This window comes from Chaetodon auriga, chromosome 11, assembly GCF_051107435.1.
Source record: "Chaetodon auriga isolate fChaAug3 chromosome 11, fChaAug3.hap1, whole genome shotgun sequence".
NCBI lineage: Eukaryota > Metazoa > Chordata > Actinopteri > Chaetodontiformes > Chaetodontidae > Chaetodon > Chaetodon auriga.
The window spans coordinates 14867581-14887293 of record NC_135084.1 but is presented as its reverse complement, the minus strand read 5'-3'; the positions used below and the strand labels follow the sequence as shown (position 1 = coordinate 14887293).

The 19713-nt window shown below is 42.7% G+C and overlaps 3 protein-coding genes across 4 annotated transcripts in view; 2 read left to right on the top strand and 1 right to left on the bottom strand.

Annotated features, from left to right (window-relative positions):
• The window catches only part of tet1 (tet methylcytosine dioxygenase 1), a 29136-nt gene extending 25486 nt beyond the window's left edge, over positions 1-3650 (bottom strand). Inside the window, exons 1-2 of the mRNA XM_076742650.1 lie at positions 3341-3650; positions 349-2725 (exon numbers count right to left, since the gene is read on the bottom strand). Coding sequence (XP_076598765.1) covers positions 349-2559 — 2211 coding nt within the window. The 5' untranslated portion in view covers positions 2560-2725; positions 3341-3650. The remainder of the gene's footprint in view (positions 1-348; positions 2726-3340) is intronic.
• A 460-nt stretch (positions 3651-4110) lies between these two features.
• slc25a16 (solute carrier family 25 member 16) lies at positions 4111-12996 on the top strand. Of its 2 annotated transcripts, none has more exons than XM_076743165.1 (10): positions 4111-4443; positions 4672-4785; positions 5586-5678; positions 5765-5898; positions 6120-6183; positions 6540-6661; positions 6854-6920; positions 7167-7329; positions 7485-7553; positions 8781-10868. In XM_076743165.1, exons 2-10 carry the CDS (start codon positions 4704-4706, stop codon positions 8935-8937), a joined length of 951 nt encoding a protein of 316 aa, XP_076599280.1. In that variant the 5' UTR covers positions 4111-4443; positions 4672-4703; the 3' UTR covers positions 8938-10868. The 2 variants fall into 2 exon arrangements, with proteins under 2 accessions (XP_076599280.1, XP_076599281.1); XM_076743166.1 differs by lacking the exon at positions 8781-10868 and adding an exon at positions 12888-12996 and having other exon boundaries at positions 4134-4443.
• Positions 12734-18778, top strand: alox5a (arachidonate 5-lipoxygenase a). The gene is made up of 14 exons (XM_076743164.1): positions 12734-13006; positions 13776-13974; positions 14087-14168; positions 14245-14367; positions 15001-15107; positions 15207-15379; positions 15478-15624; positions 15751-15954; positions 16034-16120; positions 16577-16755; positions 16941-17062; positions 17470-17570; positions 18001-18171; positions 18364-18778. The coding sequence occupies exons 1-14, from the start codon at positions 12857-12859 to the stop codon at positions 18541-18543; spliced, it is 2025 nt and encodes a 674-aa protein (XP_076599279.1). The 5' UTR covers positions 12734-12856; the 3' UTR covers positions 18544-18778.
• Positions 18779-19713: the final 935 nt, after the last annotated feature.

Genomic DNA, 19713 nt, shown 5'->3' with positions numbered 1-19713 from the left:
GAAGCCAACCACATAAAAAGTGAATCACAATGTGAAAGTGAAACCTTCTGTGTAAACTGTTTGGCTTATTCAACTCTCGATCATTGCTGCTACCAGTGGGCGGCTGGGAAACCTCAGACATCAAAAGCAATACTGTCAGACAGCAACAACCGCTCTTTTTTCAGTTGCTTCAGATCAGCTGTTTGTAGATGCAAAAAGAAGCTCCAGTAAATTTCTACTCAAATCATTGTGTAAATATACCTTTGTGGGAACGAACCGCAGACCTGATTGCAATGAAACCCCCTGTAACCTGTTGCTATTAAACATAATTTGAATGCATGAAGAGAAATTATAGAAATTAAACCTTACCTGTACAGCAGAGAGAGTGAGGGGAGATGAAGGTCTTCTTCTCTTCAGTTCCACACACTTCCTAAGCTTACAGATCTGGTGGCCAGTTCTGCGGTTGAGACAGCAACTGCACTGGCCACAGCTGATCTTCCTCAGGCATGGCTCGCACATCCCACACCTGCTCCGCTTCTTCCTCTCCTTCTTCTGTGGTTTCCGAGTGGTCCAAGAGGTCAAGCAGACCGCCTCTGGTCCCCAGGATCCAGGTGGAATAGAGGGGCTAGGCTCTCCATACCCAGCCTCTGATTCAGTGTCAAAAGAGAAGGAGGAGCGAGTGCTTTCTGAGCTGCAGGAGAAAGTGGAGCTGCTGTCCAGAGAAGGAGTCGAGATCTTTGGCACTGAGTCCGGCTCTGGTACTGCTACCACAACACTGCCATCGCTGAGGTTTGGTTTACACTCAGCTGTAAGGACATCAGTGTTCAACTGAGGAACTAATGACAATGACAGTGAAGATGTCTCTTTCTGGTTGTGGTGCGGCAATGGCTCTCGATTGGATTCACTATCTTTGGTCTGCGTCTCTGCTGGTGTGCAAGCTTGTCTTTCTCCCTGATGAGAAGAGATCTCTGGGATTAGCAGTTGATGTGGTTCCCCCTGGCTTGAATCCCTCAAGCTCCTAGGTTTGAAGGAGTCACTACAGATAATAACCGGCGTATTTCTTTTCACTAGAACGGTCTGCAACATCAGGGTAGTTTCAGTGAAGGCTGAGGAACCCGGAAATTGAGGTTTAGCACCATGAAAACTCGGTTGCATGTCTGTCTTACGCTGGCTCAGAACCTCTAGCTCAAGTGACTCCGAGGTGGAGGGGGCTTTGGTGGGATTTGAGGTAGCTGTGGTGGAGACAGGCAGCACACTTACAGGTGATTCTAACTGTGCTGTCAGTCCATTGTTAGGGTGAGGTGGATCTGGAGGTTGAGGGGCTGGAGTGCTGGCTTGAGATTCAACAGGACTGATGGAAATATCATTCTCCTTTTCTTTTTTATCTCCCTCTTCTTCCTCACAATGACCAAGCTGCTCAACAATCTCCTCCATCTCTTCCACAGTCTTATTTTGTCTCTCAATTACTTTCTCTGCCTCTGAACTCTCTTTTCTGTCATGATTTATCTTCTCTTTTTTCTCAGTTACAACTATCACTCTTTCATCTGCCACCCTATTCTCTCTCAAGGCCATCATGTTACCTTCCTCTGGTTGGATAGTACACACATCATCTGGCTTAGCATCACTGGCAACATGATCAAGCTTATTTCCAAGGACAGATGAACTGTCATTTCCCTCAATGCTGCTCTGCACCCCTGGTGAGCCAATACTCATTAGCACAGAGGGGCTATCTTTACTTTTGTCACTGAAGAGTTTTAGTTGTCCATCAAGATCATCACACACAGTGGCCCCAGTCACACACCTCAGGTGACCTTCACTGTTATGGCTGACAGTTTTTTTGTCTTGTTGGGTTATAGTACTGTCACAGCTGCACTGCACACAGTCTTCCAGTGTGTCGTTACATGGCGGTGAATCTGCTTTAAGAGGGCTGCCCTCTTTAGCATTGTTGACTCCTAGACCCTTATCTTTGATGCTTGCAGGAACTTCAAACTCAGTTTTTAGAGAGACTGGAAGGATTTCATCAGCATCACAGGGGTCCGGTTTCTCATTTTTCTCATCAGTCGGATGAGGAGTTGAATTGTTGATGCTGGTGCTTGACGGCTGTTTTCTTGTATTGATTTGCTGTGATGCTGCTCCTCTCTTTACTCTCCCTCTGCTGTTCCTCCCTCCTCTGCAAAGTTTAGGCGGCTGGCAGGGAGTGACAGACACCTGTGTGCCCCTCAGGGACTTCCTTCGCCCTCGAGGGTCTTGTAACTCACCACAGTGGTCAGACAGATTGCTCGGCCGTCTAAGCCTTACAGATCCTGTTACATTTAGGGCATGGTTGACTGTGCCAGGGGACCTCCCGGGGCCCTGACTAGCAGGCCCGCTAACCCCTCTTCCACGAGGGCTTCTACCTGACTGTGCGTGGGCCCTGGCTGTTGACCTTTTGGGTTCTGAAGATGTTTTCTGGGGCCTCTCTGTGGCTCTTCCTCTGGGTTTATTTGAGTTACAGGTTTGCCTCTTGGTGCTGATCACTTTCTGGCCATTTTTTCTCTGAGCAGGTGTCTGTCTCCTGGAGGATTTGGTAGTAGCAGGCATGGCTGAGGGTGTGGAGGGGAGGATTTCTGGCAGCCAGCATGGGAGCCAGGTGAATGCTTTCCTTTTGCTCAGCACACAATTTCTTTTTAAAATCTTCCTCTTCAGTGTTTTATTCTTAAATTGCAAATTACGATGTTGTCCTTATTGTGTAATTGCAGTGCATGACCTATAAAGAATAACCAGGAAAAAATCAAATTACAAATAGTCTCAGCACCTTTAAATGTGTTTTCAGAGTAATAATGGCAATCTGTTAGCACAGGACAACACATTTAAAAGCATCAGGTACAATTTGATAACTGACAACATGATAGTACAATAGCTATGAAGCTAAATCTATACAATTTCCTAGAGTTACTTTGCCTGCTGGACACTTTTGCCCCGCCTGAAATATCTACTGGGACGAGTAAGTGTTGCAAGGTTGACGTCAATTAAGAAAATCCAATGCACATAAGAACAATATAATATTTTGAATAAAGATATAATGAAATCAGAAGAACTTTACAAAAACAAATGCCATGGCTTCCTGTGAGGCTAATGCGGTTTAAACAGTTTAAAGGGCTGGCATGTTGAGGAGTGGGCTCTGGCCGGAGGTCGGATCCTGTTTTCGTCTTTCTGACTGGCGGAAGAGAGGGTTATTTACCGTGTAAAAACGCCTTCAGCGTCGCTGTTTATGGTTATTTCTGCACTTGACCGCTGTCATTTAAAGCGCCGTGTAGATATAGGTTGTTGTGATGCCCGCGAGGTTTTATTTACACGTTTACGGCAGAAATGCTTTACATACCAGAGAGAGACAGTTGCACTGTCTGAACTGCTAATAATACTCCGCTCCAGCGAGACAGCGAGACCTTGTATTGGTTTCCCTCCTCGGCAAATATAGACTGCTGGCAAGTTCAATCCTCTCACGACGATGACACATGGACATGATAGAAGCACCAACATGAAGACACATCGAGCGGAATAGTTGCTTTTCAACCTGCACCGTGTCGTATTTGCGGAGCACGACATCCGTTGAAATGTAAATCCCTCTTATGTCAGTCCATTCAGGGCAGCCCCGCTCACTCTCCCTCCACCAGACGCAACCTACGGTCTCCGCTGGCCAAAACCTCGTCGTCGGCACTGGAGGGAAGAGTGGGCGAGAAAACCTGGAATGGAGTTCAGCTGTAGTTCGTCCCAGTGCTCCCAGCACCGTGTGCTTTAGCAAGTGGGCGCAGGAATGGACAAAAACTATTGTAAATGACCATCAAATTAAAGTCAGTTGCGCATAATTAATCGTTTATCGTACGTTAATGTTAGCAAGCTAGCTACCTTTTGTTAACGGGAGTTTAAACCGAATACGCAGAGTTTTATGTAGAATTTATAACATATTTACGGTATGAATGTAAAATTCAGCTCACCTGACTTAAGCTGTCATGAATTTGAGCATAATTAATGATATTAAAAAGCAATACGGAAAACTATTAATGAGTACCCCCCCAATCACACACACACATACACACACACATACGCCCCCACCCCTCGCGTGTAGCCAACGTCAATCTGCGTCATTAACGTGCGACTGCTTTCCACCACAGAGCAGTGAGTTCAGACGACCACGGGCGAAGGACACGACTGTGGTTACGTGATACAGAAAAATGCCTCAGATTCACCCTTAACTACATTTTTTGTCCGTCTTTTCAACCGAAGCAGTGAATGACGACCTCCTTGAGGCGGTACCACCTGATTTCCAGGGTAACGCTGCATTTTAACAGCCAGGATCATCCCGAGGAAATAAGGAAACGAGAGAAGCTGGAAACTCAGTGAAGGAGAATTTAATTTGTGGAGCAGATTTCAACAGACCGACCTTTCACTGTGCTGTTTTTGTGCCTCTAAGGCTTTTGATATCTTGTGAGTAAGATATTCCTTTTCAACAGACAACAGCCAGCTGTTTGTTTCTCACTGGCTGTGGCCACCATCCTTAATATTGCAAATCATGACATTTAGCTTCACACCAGACTTGAGAGACAGCCTGGTTAGCTTAAACATATGTTTGCCAGGGTGGTGATGTTTTCTAAAGCCAATGCTTACATGCTCATAATCACATGTGTATTTACAGTATTTTCTCATTTTGTACAGCCATGGATGTGGCAGATTCCTGAACAGGAAGGATGACATCGGAGACTACGGTCTCCATCGGCGGCACCCCTGCCAAGAGGGACTACTACTGGCTTCGCTCCTTTGTGGCTGGAGGTAAGATCTGCCTCACTGGTATGTACCATCTGTTTCAGCTCTGTGATGAGATTGACATCAGGACAGAGTTTCAAGACTGCATTCCTGTCACAGAGAAATACTTCCTCGTTTGCTTTTCTGTTTCCTGCTTTCTTTTGTGGCCCAGAAACTGATCTCCCCACAGTTTGTCAAAAGAAAACATAATAAAACAAAGTAGTTCGTGTTTATATCTATGTTCTATTATAAAACTCCAAGTTGGTCAGTCTTGATTAGGGTGTGTGATCATCTACACTTATTTAAGTATAGGAGTTCACATTTCATCTGAGATTTGATACAGGAAGGAATCAGCTGTTTTGATTCTTTTCTTGCCTTTTTTTAACCAGCTTTCCTCTTTTCCAGTCTTCACCACTGCTCATTAACAGGAAACCAATTTTAAGCGCTGACCTATACTTAAGCAAACTGTTGAATGTCCACCAGCTCTGGAAACACCGGTCCTCTGCTGACACTGATTTCTGACCTCCATGTGAAATTTGGCAGGCAAAAATGAAATTTCCCTTCAAAGAGCAAAAAAAAAAAAAAGTCACCTGAACCACAAAGACAGAGAAAAACACAGTCACATAGTCAACAACATTATAAACATAGCAACAAAAGTGCAATACTAATTAAACAATCTGTCTTACCTCGTATAAATGATGGACCTGTTTAATTCCCAGATTCACTCCAAATAAATAAAAAGAACATTACCAATCACTCTGCTGTGGAAACATGAAAAGTTGCATATTTAATAATCAATGTGTCTGCCATTCTCTGATTTTGTTTAGGTGTAGCAGGATGCTGTGCCAAGACCACCATCGCCCCTCTGGACAGAGTCAAGATTCTGCTTCAAGCACAGAGCCCCCACTACAAACATCTAGGTACAGCATCAGCAGCCAGGCATGGAAAGCCAAGAAGTGTTTGCGTTCACACATCCACGAGTTAAACTTCTGATCTTTCTTTGCAGGAGTGTTTTCCACTCTCAAAGCTGTGCCACAGAAAGAAGGCTTCCTTGGCTTGTACAAGGGGAATGGAGCAATGATGGTCCGGATATTTCCATACGGAGCCATCCAGTTTATGGCTTTTGACAACTATAAAAAGGTACAGTAAGTATTTCATTGTGGAATAGCACTGAGTTTTACGATAGGCGTTTTCGGGGACATGTAACATGCTTTTATGTCGAGGTGTTTTTTGCTATAATGCCATTTTGCTGCAGTCGGAGTAAAATGCAATGAAAGCTTTTTTTCTCTGCTTTGTTTTCATTGTTGAAACTGTTGACCTTTGTTTCCTCCCGTCTCATGATGATAATATTACCTTTACAGCTGTTAAGCAAACACATTGGGATCTCTGGACACATCCACCGCCTCGTGGCAGGATCTATGGCAGGTAAGTTATTGTTCTCACTGATAACACTGACTTTATCAGTCAGTGCCATTCGGATATCATATAATGTAGTGAGACATTGTGCCTCTGATGTTTTCCTCTCGTGTAAATTTATTGATTATTGGCAGAGCGTGCACTGTTTTTTGTTCCTCTTGAATCATAGACGATGTCTACGTTTGTCACCTCATTGCGTACCTCATAATGTGGTAAAAACTGCATCACCATGATGCAAGTCAAATGAAATGAGTAGACTTAGCAGCCACAATGTGTGAGTGTTTAATCTCAGTAAATCAGGTTGAAGCCTAACCGAAAGTCATAAACTGTGTGTTCGTATGACATTTGTTCTTGTGTGTTTTCAGGGATGACTGCAGTAATATGCACCTACCCTCTGGATGTGATCCGAGCCAGACTGGCCTTCCAGGTCACAGGACACCATCGCTACACTGGAATTGCCAATGCCTTCCACACCGTCTACCTTAAGGTGGTGTTTAACTTCTCAAACACACCACACAGTCTTCACAGACGTTGTAACCTTCTATCGAAAATGCATGAAAATCAATGCAAGTGTTTTTTGTCAATATTGTTATTAATGTGTAGTGTAATATTCATTGTTATCCTTAGTAGTAATGTGCAGTGGATCATACAATCACACTTGTTTTTGTTTTGTGTAAAGGAGGGGGGCGTCTTGGGCTTCTATAAGGGACTTACTCCAACACTTATTGGAATGGCCCCTTATGCAGGTAACTGTTGAGATTATTTTGCATGGATTGATACCAGTCTTTGATGAATACTGTGCAGAACAACATAAGATGTCCTTCAAATATGTAACTGGTGTTCTTTGTGTTGCGTTAGCTTGACTTTGGTTTTCTTTAGACTGCAGACCAATCAGATCTTTAAGACGGACTGTCCACGCTGGTCTGCCTATGTCAAACATTTAGGCTGGCAGTCTGAGTAAGGCCTTTCTCCTGCCTATTTTTATCCTTCAGGTTTGTCATTCTTCACCTTTGGCACACTTAAGAGCCTCGGCTTGAAACATTTCCCGGAGCTGCTGGGACGGCCCTCCTCAGACAACCCCGATGTCCTCATTCTGAAGCCCCACGTTAACCTGCTCTGTGGCGGGATTGCCGGTGCCATTGCTCAGACAATATCGTAAGTGCTGTCAGCAGGCAGGCAGCCAACATGCTTCAAGGTCAAAACACACACAAATAATGATCTGACAGTGTGGCTGGTTCACTCGTGCGGGCTGTTATTGATTACGCTGATTTATTGTTGGTTGTGTGCCACATTGTGTTTCCTCTCACTAGGTACCCCTTGGACGTGGCTAGGAGAAGAATGCAGTTAGGAACCGTGCTTCCGGACTCTGAGAAATGCACGTAAGTAGCACCAATGTTCCTACCCTCCATATTCTGTTATACCGTGATTTACTGCTGTACAGTTTCTGTTGTCACTGAGGAATGTTGTTGTGATGTGTTTCAATGCTCAAAAAACAAAGAAAGACACAAATACAACCCTAACCCCAAAAACACTGGGATGCTGCGTATAACAGAAATAAAAGCAGAATGCAGTCATTTGACCGACAACAGTTTTACAAAGTGTTCCTGAGCCCATGCAGTGATATCTTTTATACAACCATGTGTTTACAAAGTGGTGACCCTCGCTCCATCCTTGCTCAACTTGTTTGAAACATGTCGCTGCAATCATTTCAGAGAAAAACATATATTTACAAAAATCTATGAAGTCGATGAGGTGAAACACAAAATATATTTTCTTTGCACTGTTTTCAATTGAGTATATGTCAAAAAGGATTAGCCAATGATCACAGTCTGTTTTATTAATGCTGCACACGGTGTACTGACCTTCTGGGGATCAGAGTTGTAGTTGCTCCGGTGAGTTTCACAGTGAAATTGTAATCTTATGGGTGACCCTTTAAAAGGCAAATGAGGGGGAAATAATTCTGAAGATAATCAAAGAGACAGAAAGAGCTCACACAACACGGTGCTGCTGAACTTAACATAATTTCATAAATAGAAGGTTAAGTGCTCATCTAGCGACAGAGCTAAATGGTACTTACACCTGTTGCGAAGAAGTCATTAGTGACTCTCAGTTGTTCTTCACTCTGTAATATGCTGGGGTCCTTAATAAATAATGCTCGGTCGCTGTATCTCTCTGCTTCTCTGTTGCTTGGGGTCCATGCTTTTTTGGATGCTAATTAAGAACAAAATAGTTGACTCCACTGTTGGTTTTGTAAAGAGAGTTTGATGAAGTGCATGCTTACAACTGGAGGGGAAATTCCAGAGGCTGTTTACGTTCGATAAAATGTTAAAGCCCAAAACTTTAAGGGGCGTGATAGCAAATGAGTCGTAAAACTACTGCAACATACCATCTGTGCCATTTACAATGCAAACTTATTATCTGCCTTCCTTTAATATCTAAGATTTTCAAAGAATCCATTCACAAGGTCCAGTTAATACATCAGTACCCTTGAAGGTCATCTGTTAGGTCTCCATAGCACAAACAGACCTCAACAACAAACAAAGTTTATTTGTAACTGCAAATTGTCCTGTACATGCAACATTTAATACTTTATTGTACCTGAACAGATCACTGAGCAAGACCCTGAGGTATGTGTACAAGGAGTATGGGATCAAGAAGGGATTGTACCGAGGCCTTTCTCTCAACTACATCCGCTGCGTCCCCTCCCAGGCTGTGGCCTTTACCACCTATGAGTTCATGAAGCAGGTCCTCCACCTGAACTAGTCGCTGCTTTTATACCTTCCGAGTCTGCACCCCTCCAGGTCATCAAGCAGATCAACCTCAATGCTTCCTTCATAGAGTGATCTGTGGCTCACTCGCTTCATCTTAAACTTGGACAATGTGGGAGTTGCCTTTTCCCTGAGTTCACTGAAGGCACCGGGGAAGTCAGTTGAAGCTGAAAAAGGCAACTGGATATCAGACAGTGAGACACTTTGTGTCTGTCCCGTTTCATTCCCTCTTACTTCCTGTTTTCGTGACTTGCCACCTCTAATGAGAGGATTTACTCACGACATGTGGCTTGAATTTGAGCAAGTACCTCATCAGTGTCTCCATGGATACAGCGAGGCAGCGGCACATTTGGTTTGGCTCAGATGGTGGGATGGCTTTGGGGCAATGATATGCTCTTTAACAATGTTGTTGGCAACACCACAACAACCCTCTGATAGTGTGTAAGCCCCCTCATTCACACAGCAAACACAGATGTCCACACACTCTCACTTTTTCTGTCTGCTTCATGACCTGTTCACGTGGTTTTAAGATGGAAACCGTCTTAAAATGATCAAATTAGCAGTTTATTTGCAATCTGTTTCCTTGTAAGGAAGGTGACTCCGTGATATCATCCCCACACACTTAAAATCTACAGCTGCACGTTTTCTTCATGCTTATCATATGTTTTTGTTTTTAATGACTTGGTGATGAACGGTTTGGTGGCTGGAATTGTAAAATGATCTGATGGTTTCTAAGGTTTTGTTTATTCAGGGTTTAGTGCGTCTTTAAATTTACAGTGCAGTAACTTTAGGGGAATTTGCTCTTTCTTCATCTTTGTCTTCTACACAAATCAGACGGAACAGTTCATCTGCACTTCTTTTTGTTTAAAGATGCAGAGGTGGCGCATGATTTCAGTTTAAAGGTTATTGCCAAATTTTGAATAGTGCAGTTACTGTATTTATTTTCAGTTGCTGAAAAACCTTTGTCTTTTTATGTAGGTTAATGTTTATTCTTTAGCTTTGATGATATTGAATTGCGTACATCCACACTCAGCTGTGATCAGAGATTTATTTTGCGTTAAGATTGTTTAAGATGTCAACATTTTGACATAGTGTGGCTCTAGATCTGAGGCGTGGAGGGACTTTGCACTTCATCACTGTAGCTTCTTCCTCTTATTTATTGATTTAGCGACTCGTTGCCACTGGGTGGCAGCGTTGAACATAGATTATATTGTTTACCACCAGAGCTGGACACAACACGCAGACACATTTCATACATCTCTTATCAAATACTAGTCAGATTAAGATCTTAGTCTTAGTGTTTTGCGTTTTGCTTAACCAAAGCAACATGTCAGTTAGTGGGTATAATATATGCAGTGCTTTTAACCCAGTTCAGCCAGCATGGTCGACTACCAGCTGGAGCTGGTGTATGGCTGTTGGCCTTTATTGACCCAGCAGAGCTGAACATAAATTATTGGATGAAAGTGTTGTTTAATCACTTTCAATGTCAAGTGCACCGCGGGCCTTCAAGTCACTGCCAATATTTGTGTGAACCTCATCAGTTTGTTACAAGGGTTGTCATTTCTTCAGCCTCTTGCCTTCCTCTGCATTTGACGTCTTACTTTACCAGTGTGATTAATGTATTTTATTGGTGTTTCTCCACACGCTTCGGTTGATGCCTCAGATTTTAGATTACTGTTTATGAATGGGGGACAAGTGCAAAAAGTGTGCAGCTGAGAGTAGCAGTAGTATAAATACCTCTACTACTTGTAAGCTAGTATTCAGTGTTTTAGAGTTCGTGGCAGATTTGCACCTTTGCTACCTTTCATTCATGTCTCCTCCTCTCCGTTCTAATGGCTCTCAACCACCGTCTGTCCATCAGTGAAGGTGGAGACTCTGCTTTCAGGGGATGTTTTTTCATCAGTTTAGATGGGGACACTGGAGAGACGACTGGACAGAGCTATGGGACCGGGTGGGAATGTCAGCGGTACCAGGGATCGTAGCGTGAAGCAAGAACAGAGTGTTAAGTTGCTCTTTAATCATAATGCGACTCCTCAGATTCATCATGTTTTCCATTGGAGGGATGCAGACCCCCAGTTTGGGAACTTCTTCCTTAGAATATTAAAACATGTCAATTATTCATACAGACTACTGAACACTTTGAAAGCTGCTTACTGTAGAGGGAGTGAGTGGAATGTTACCATTTATTAGCCGGTGCAGCAAGAGCTAAAACTTCGGACAATGGACCAAAGGTGCATAATGAGAGGAGACATCAAGCTAGCTGTAGATATGTACATTTTGTTGCAGCTGTCACTATTGAAATTGCTCAGCAGATACAGTAAACAGTGAAAGCAAAATATTAGTTTCAATTGAACTCTTTTCATTTAATAATTAGAAATCAGTCTGTGGCCACTCCAAGCAGCTCGACAGCGTGTGTGTGTGAAGGTGTTGTTGAACAGAGGGCTAAATATCGGTCAGCATAAACATAATTCTCCCAAGTGCGAGTAAATAAGAGCCTTCATTGTAACTCTTGATTGCCAAGTGTAGGTAACAATAAATGTCCAGAATCCAGCTGTGCCTACCTGTCTGGCCGTAAGAGCATAATCACAGTCTCATTTGTGATGACAGCGACCGTTTGGCAGAGAAAATACAGTTTTCAGCAACATTTCTGCTTGTTATAGAGCCATTCATTCATCTGCAGTACTACTGCGTACAGAGGTTTTGGTTTCCTGTGCTTATGATTACTGTGTTTGGCTTCAAACACGCGATCTTTCAGAGTTGCTGTTGGCTTTTTTAGGGGGGTGGGGTGGGGGGCTTGGAAAAGATATGAGCCCCGTTACTGCTGCTCACTGTAACAGATAATTATGTAACGAATGTTCAGATGTTAAACATGCAAATGTATGTACTAGTATGTTGTGTGACTTGATCAGGCTGTCAGATGTCACTGAAAGAAGATGCATAGGTTTGAGAATGACTGAACAATGAACATGTTTTTTTGTATGTTTTGTCAGTTTTATTTTCTGTCTTTGTACATGGTCGGCTTTGCCTGCCTTGCTTTTTATAAGCAGGTTCTGAATTACATTACATGTCACCCTCTTAAAACAGACCAGGCCTTTGTGTCTTTATTTCGTCTATGAATGTGAACTGAAAGCGAGGAAGAAGGGGCAGGAGCTGACTCAAGTGTGTTTTAATCCTGTTAGATTGCAAAAAAAAATCGAACTTGTTAAGCAGCACATGTTAATTCCATCTCCTGCTTTGAGTTTCGCACGTACAAGCCAGTGTTCAGTTTCATCAGCACAGAGGGGCTCTGTGATGCATTTGCATTTATTTCAGTGATACTGGAACACACTGTCGGTCGTTGTCCGATGTCCATCATGATTTGACTGGTAAATATGATGTGTAAAAGATGTGTTTCATTATCATATCATCAGTAAATACAATTAGACTAGCCAAATTGAAACCCTGTCACTCTGTTCTGCTCTGCAACGCAGGAATTCTATTATGCTTTTCTAAAACACCCTCCTGTTTTCTGCAGACAAATAAAATGAATGTGATATTAATTCCTGGAATAAGTCAGCTGTTCCTGTTCCCACGTTCATGTCTGTGGTCCGGAGATCACCACTGATAACACATCTATGGAGGACAGTATTGTATTCTGACCTATTTTGCAGTATGAGGGTGGAGATCACTCGGCATGAGTAGCGAGAGCTGCTCTGCATCCTGCACCTCCCCCTTCTGTCTGATTACACACTTTCTTGGTGTTTGTGCAAGAGAAATGGGGAGAAGTGAGAAGTGTACATCAGTGAAAGAGATCTGAGCTAGAAGTGGAAGCTCAGCTTTGCTTTACTTTTCGGGGGTCTTAGAATTTCTTTTCTGCAGATTTCTTCATCTTCAGAGGGACGGTTTTGGACTCCTCTTCGTCCTGCGTGGCCGCCATGCCTTCTTACACAGTGACTGTTTCCACAGGGAGCCAGTGGTTTGCAGGGACCGATGACTATGTCTACATCACACTGGTGGGCACGGAGCGATGCAGCGAGAGAACACTGCTGGACAAACCTCTGTACAATGACTTTGAGAGGGGGGCGGTAAGTGACGCTGTGAGGATGACACTCAGATTCAGCCTGATGAACGATGAGCATCAGAAGTGCACACAAACAGTGTGTTGAGATAAAAGAGGAAGAAGTTATGGATTGAGTCTGTTCTAAAGTCAACCTTTGTTTGAAGGGAAAACCTAAGTTGAAGTCTACGCTGAAGCATATTTGAATGGAAAATCACTTTTTAGTTGAACTGCTGGGTAGCTTGTGAATTTCCCTCTAGGCCTCAGTGAAGCTTTATCTTGATCTATAATTTTACATATCTTATTTGTTGATAATATTCTATGTTATCAAAGTAATTCTGCAGAGTAACTAGTAACTAAATTTGTCAAATAACTGTAATGGAGTAAGTGCAGTATTTGCCTCTGAACTGAGTACAAGTAAAAAGAAGCAGGAAATGGAAATACTCAAGTAAAGTACAAGTACCACAAAATTGTACTTAATTACTTTGACCAACTGGTCTAGCAACAGATACACTATCATACCTTTTATTTCAAATTGCGAATATTGATAAGATGATGAGATATAAGTAAAGTTTACTCATTGTGGTTCACAATAAAGACAAAAGAAAGATGCAAAATATAGATTAAAATAAATAAAACTAAGCAAAGGCCGGGTGGGATGAGGTGTCATAATGTAATATCTGACATTGATGTTTTGTACTGATGAGACAAAGCTAATAATACACACCTGATTCAATAAAATAACGCTATTTTCCAGCACATACTGCATGTTTATTCAAACGCTGACTGAATTGCAGGTGGACTCCTATGACGTGAGGGTTGGAGAAAACCTGGGTGAGATAGTGTTGGTGAAGATTGAGAAGAAGAAGTACTGGGTGCAGGATGACTGGTACTGCAGGTACGTCACAGTCAAGACCCCATCTGGAGACTATATAGAGTTCCCCTGCTTCCGCTGGCTGGTGGATGACAAGGAAGTGGTGCTGCGGGATGGAAGAGGTAGAGTCAGCAGTTGGTTAACAGACCATTCTTTTTCATCAGAGTCTGCAAAAACACAAGTCAAACAAACAAGCTCTGCTCCATCCCTCACTTTGTCTTGTGTCTGCTGTAGCACACCTGCCTCAGGATGATAAGACCAGCCTGGTCAAGCAGCACAGACAAAAAGAGCTGGATATGAGGAGAAAAACCTACAGGCAAGTCCACTCTACACATGCAGTTTGTGATTATATGTAATAGGCTGCTCACTAATAACTCTGCTGCCCTTTGTAGATGGAAGGAGTGGCAGCCGGGCTTTCCAATGAGCATAGATGCTAACAGACACAAGGATTTGCCCAGGGACATCCAGTTTGACAGTGAGAAGGGAGTGGACTTTGTGCTGAACTACAGTAAGGCGTACGTGCACGATCCAACAGCCTGCTGTAATAAACAGGTTTACAGTAGTTGTGAGGACAGCTGATGCCCCTCAGTGCAGAGCAGAGTGAGTCAGTGGGGCTTTAACCTCAGAGGTGTTTCTCAATGCAAAATTTTCATGCAGCAGTGATAACATGCTTCTATTTTCTGTAAGCAGAGGTGCCTGGAAAAACAGAGGCGTCATTGTGTGTTTATCACAAGGGACATTTGCATTGCGCTTTCATGCAGGCGTGTGAGCTTACACATAGACACAATAATACAAAACAGATCCACAACAGCACTGTTTGCAGCATGTAGCAGTTGTGAACAAAGCTAATGTATGATTCATGAAATGGAGCAGTGGTTGAGACGGAAAATGAGTCATGTAATTTGCTACATTGAGCTTCCAAAGGTCTTCATAGAAATGCTGCATCTGTGCAAATTTGCATTTGGGGTGCTGCTTCTTGCTGCAAACATTAACTATGTTTACAATTTGACACAGATATTTCTATTCCAGAATCCTTTTTAATCGACATGTAACATGAAAATGCATCCAGTTTCAGATACTGTGACCTTTTTAATGTGAGTATGGTGGCAAATGTCATGATGGTGATGATGATAACCATGAATTTCCAGAATAGAGAACCTGTTTGTGAACCAGTTCATGCACATGTTCCAGTCCTCCTGGAGTGACTTCGCTGACTTTGAGACAATCTTTGTGAGAATCAAAAACACAATCTCAGGTCAGCCTCACATATATTCTATTCTATTCTATTCTATTCTATTCTATTCTATTCTATTCTATTCTATTGCATTGTATTGTGTTGTGTTGTATTATCCAGAGTATGTGATGCAACACTGGAAGGAGGACTTTATGTTTGGGTACCAGTTTCTCAATGGTTGCAACCCTGTTGTGATTAAAAAATGCACCAAACTTCCTGACAAGTTTCCTGTCACTCATGAGATGGTCTCTGTCAGCCTGGAGAGAGAGCTGACTCTGGAGCAGGAAATAGAGGTAAACACAGTTACGTCTGTTTCTGTGAGTCTATTTCACATCACTTTCCATTTCCAGGATAAAAACGTGCCTTAAAACAGCTTCTGTATTGGCTTCAGGCAGGCAACATCTACATAGTAGACTACGAGGTGTTAGACGGCATCAGTCCTAACAGCACAGACCCATGCACATTGCAGTACCTGGCAGCTCCACTCTGTCTGCTGTACAAGAACGCGCAGAACAAGATCCTGCCCATAGCCATACAGGTACAGTGATGTTGAGCAGGTGTGTGTTACACAGCGAGGGAAACATTTCCTTCTCCCCTTCACATTTCAGAATGAATCAATTTCTCCTCTTTTTCCTGCTTCTCTCTCGTCCTCTGTCTCTTCCAGCTCGGGCAGAATCCAGGTGAGGACAACCCAATCTTCTTGCCCACCGATGGTCAGTATGACTGGATGCTGGCTAAGATCTGGGTCCGCTCGGCTGACTTCCAGTACCACCAGACCATCACACACCTGCTCGGGACCCATCTGGTCACAGAGGTGTTCGCTATTGCCATGTACAGGCAGCTCCCTGCTGTTCACCCTGTGTATAAGGTAAAACTCAGACTCTTTGATTGATTGATTAGTTAATTGATTGATTGACTGATTCATGGATTGATGTTCCTTCTCCCAGTTACTTATCCCACACATTCGTTTTACCATCGCTATCAACACCAAAGCCAGAGAGCAGCTCATCTGTGAGTGTGGCATCTTCGACAAGGTGAGTTTGTGGATGTGTAGAAGAGCAGCGCCGAGAAAGGAGGACGGAAGGAGAGCAGGAGAGAAAGGAGGTTGACTGTTTCTGTTCAAATTTAATGAGAGGAAGAGATGCAAAAGAAATCAGAAAATCCCACGAGAGCAGTCCTTACATGCTAGTCTGTATTACACTGTGCACAAATTAGGGGTCACAACATGACAAAGTCAACTCAGTCTTCATTTTTCAGTTATAGTTCATTGAGGCTTTTATTTTTGAGTTATAGGCAAACAAAAATCAAACAATGAGCAAATTATGAGGAAATAGTATGCAGGAAAAGCCCAGAAAAAGACCCTCTCATTTCCTTTGATTAAAAGAGACCATAGTGCACTCAGTAATGGCCTCTCAACCTCATGCATATGTAGTAATAATGCATAATGAGTGACACTTGTGATGATGCTGTATTTCCCCATCCTCACCAAGGCGAATGCGACAGGTGGAGGTGGTCATGTCCAGCTGATTCAGAGGGCCGTGAAGTCTCTGACCTTCAGGTCTCTGTGCTTCCCGGATGCCATCAAGGCCCGCGGTGTGGACAGGAAGGATGAGCTGCCCACCTACTTCTACAGAGACGACGGCTACAGGGTGTGGGAGGCCACCAAGAGGTGGGGAACAGCTGGTTTCATGGAAGTGTTTTTGTGTTTGAAGCAGAGAAAACAGACAGTACAAAGCATAAACAGTGAGAGGGTGGGAACATTTTCTACCCTTGTGTGTGAGCGAGAGTGACGGAATTTCAAAGCATTTTTTATTTCTTACATGTGTGGCTGCTGTCCTGTTTTCTTCCTGGCAGTTTTGTGTCTGATGTGGTGCACATCTACTATACCAGTGATGAGGTGGTGCAGGGAGACGAAGAAATCCAGGCCTTTATTAAAGATGTGTGCAGCTTCGGTATGCAGGACTTCGATCACTGTGGTGGGTACACACGGCAGACGTCCTCTTGTATCACTTTTCTTTTAGGATTGCAACAACAATCAAAATGCAACAGCTAACCAATACATAAAGTTTCTTTTTCAAGGAGAGAAGCAGCTCACTCTTCAATATTTCAGTAATTTAGGGTTTTCTGGAGAGGAGAGGGACAGAGAATATTGCAAATTCATATATGTGCTCTTACAGATAATGGTTTGAGAGTGAAGGCAGGAGGTCACAGGAGTCTGATGGTGTCACTAACTGAGCAGCAGTGGTGCAATACCCTTCCTGTATTTCTCTATTACTTGTCTGAGTGCATTGTGCAAGGATCCTTTACGCAGCAAACCTTAACAAAAAAAGTGCATTTTTCTATAGACTTGAGCTCACTCTGTTTGTCCACAATCTGCACACAGAGTTTCCCAAGTCTGTGAAATCACGTGAGGATCTGATAGAGTACCTGACAGTCATTGTGTTCACTGCTTCAGCCCAGCATGCAGCAGTAAACTTTGGACAGGTGAGTAATGGACAATCATGAAATATCAGAAAAATGACACGTTAGCCTTATAGTTTTGGATTCTTATAGATTAGCTAACATGGATGATGCAGTTACCATTCATTCACTGCTCAGTACAATGATTTGATTGGTGATTTGAATGGTTTGTGTGTGTGCTCACATGCACGCAGCAGTGGAGGAAGTGCTCTGAAGTAAAAATACCAGACAGACCAACATTGTAAAAGTTCTCCACAGGAAGTCTCTCGTTCAAAATCATTAGGCAAAAGCACAACAGTGTCATCAGCAAAATGTACTCAAAGTATCAAAGTGACAGTACTGGTTCTGCAGAAAAGTGGCCCTGTGATTCATGTATTATCACATGCCATTAGTCGATTATTTAACACTTCTGTATTGATGTGCAAGTAGCATTTTACTGCTCTACATTGTGTAGTATGACTGGTGTTCCTGGATCCCCAACGCTCCATCCACCATGCGAAAGCCCCCGCCCAAACAGAAGGGCTTGGCAGATGTGAACTTGATCATCGAGAGCCTCCCTGATCGCGGACGGTCCAGCTGGCACCTTGGGGCCGTCTGGGCTCTCAGCCAGTACCAGGAGAACGAGGTGCGTAGAGGGCACTCCATGTCCAGACACAAAGGCAACCACTCGCATATTTACAGACACGTCTTGCTACAGACTGGGTTAAGGACCAAAATTTCTAATTTCCCAGGAAGCTTCCCTGTGCTTCAACATGTGCTTTGTATCCCTGCAGTGTGCCTGCGGGCTGAATGACCAGTCTCCTCTCTCTCCCTGCAGCTGTACCTGGGCATGTATCCTGATGAGCACTTCACCGAGAAGTCAGTGAAGGCTGCCATGGAAAAGTTCAGGAAGCAGCTGGCAGAGATAACCAACTCCATCAAGAGGAGGAACGAGGGAAAGAAGCTGCCTTACTACAACATGTCCCCTGATAAAATCCCAAACAGTGTTGCTGTTTGAGGGAAAAAAAATAAATAAAAATGATCATGCCCTTACTTAATATTTTGCAAAGAGCAAGCTTTTATTGAGCTCTTCAAGTACACCGAGTTTGTGATTTTGATACTTTGGTATATCTAAATTCATATGTCCACTTTGCAAACCTTAACTTTATTTCTAAATTGTTCTTTGTCACTTATTTGTGTGAAAATTGGTTAAAATGTTATTGCACAGAGCTGCCAATTAAAATGTTTTCATTAATAGATGCAGTCTGTCATTTCTATCTGCTAATCAATCTGATAATACTCATACAACATTAACCTTTACTAAGTATTACTGACAAATCCAGACATTTCAGTTCAGAGTGCATGATTTACCGAGCGTTCACTGAAAACACAAAGCATTAAAAGTAACTTAATTTTTATTTGGTTGTTCTTTTTAATTCTACATACTTTGTTCAATAATGGGAAATTAAACTGAAAACACATCAATATTTCTTTTAAAAACATAAGTACTTTTACCAAAGTCTTTACAGTTACTAGTCCAAAGTAAATTCACAGACAAACTTGTGGAATGATATCATAAGACAGGGGAACAGTCATATATGTTCAAGTCCAGTCAGTAGTAAACAAATGTAGCTTTATGCAAGTTACACTATTCCCAGACATGGTAAAATTGAAGCGACAATGTAAAGACAGACAGAAAAGTGGAGATTTAAACCTAAAATACTGGAACAGTGAGGCTGAGGAAGTACTTTTCCCTCTCAGTCGACATCCTGCTCAAAAGGATAATACAATGAAGAATCAGTTCATGGTGATAGAGACACTACGAAAGAGAGTAAGAAAGAAAAGGCTGCTCTAAAACTTCTGTCTCAGACTTCACGAAAGGAGCCAGCTCCTATGAATAGAACATTAAAAAAAAAAAAAGCATCATCTCCAGCCCATCTTTAATCTTCCATCTGAAGGAGACTATACATCTGAATACTCCATGTTGATTTTTTAGGTGGAAAACTTTGCTGTTCTGTGTATTTAAAACAAAATTCATCAAGCAATTTAGAAAAAAGCAACAAGGAAGAGCAGATATTCACATTAAGGTCGAGCAAACAAGCTTTTTACAAGTCTAATATCTAAATAAACAAAGTGCAAAACAAAGAGTGAAAGTCATTTTCTGGTTTTCATGCCTGGGAAAAAACTA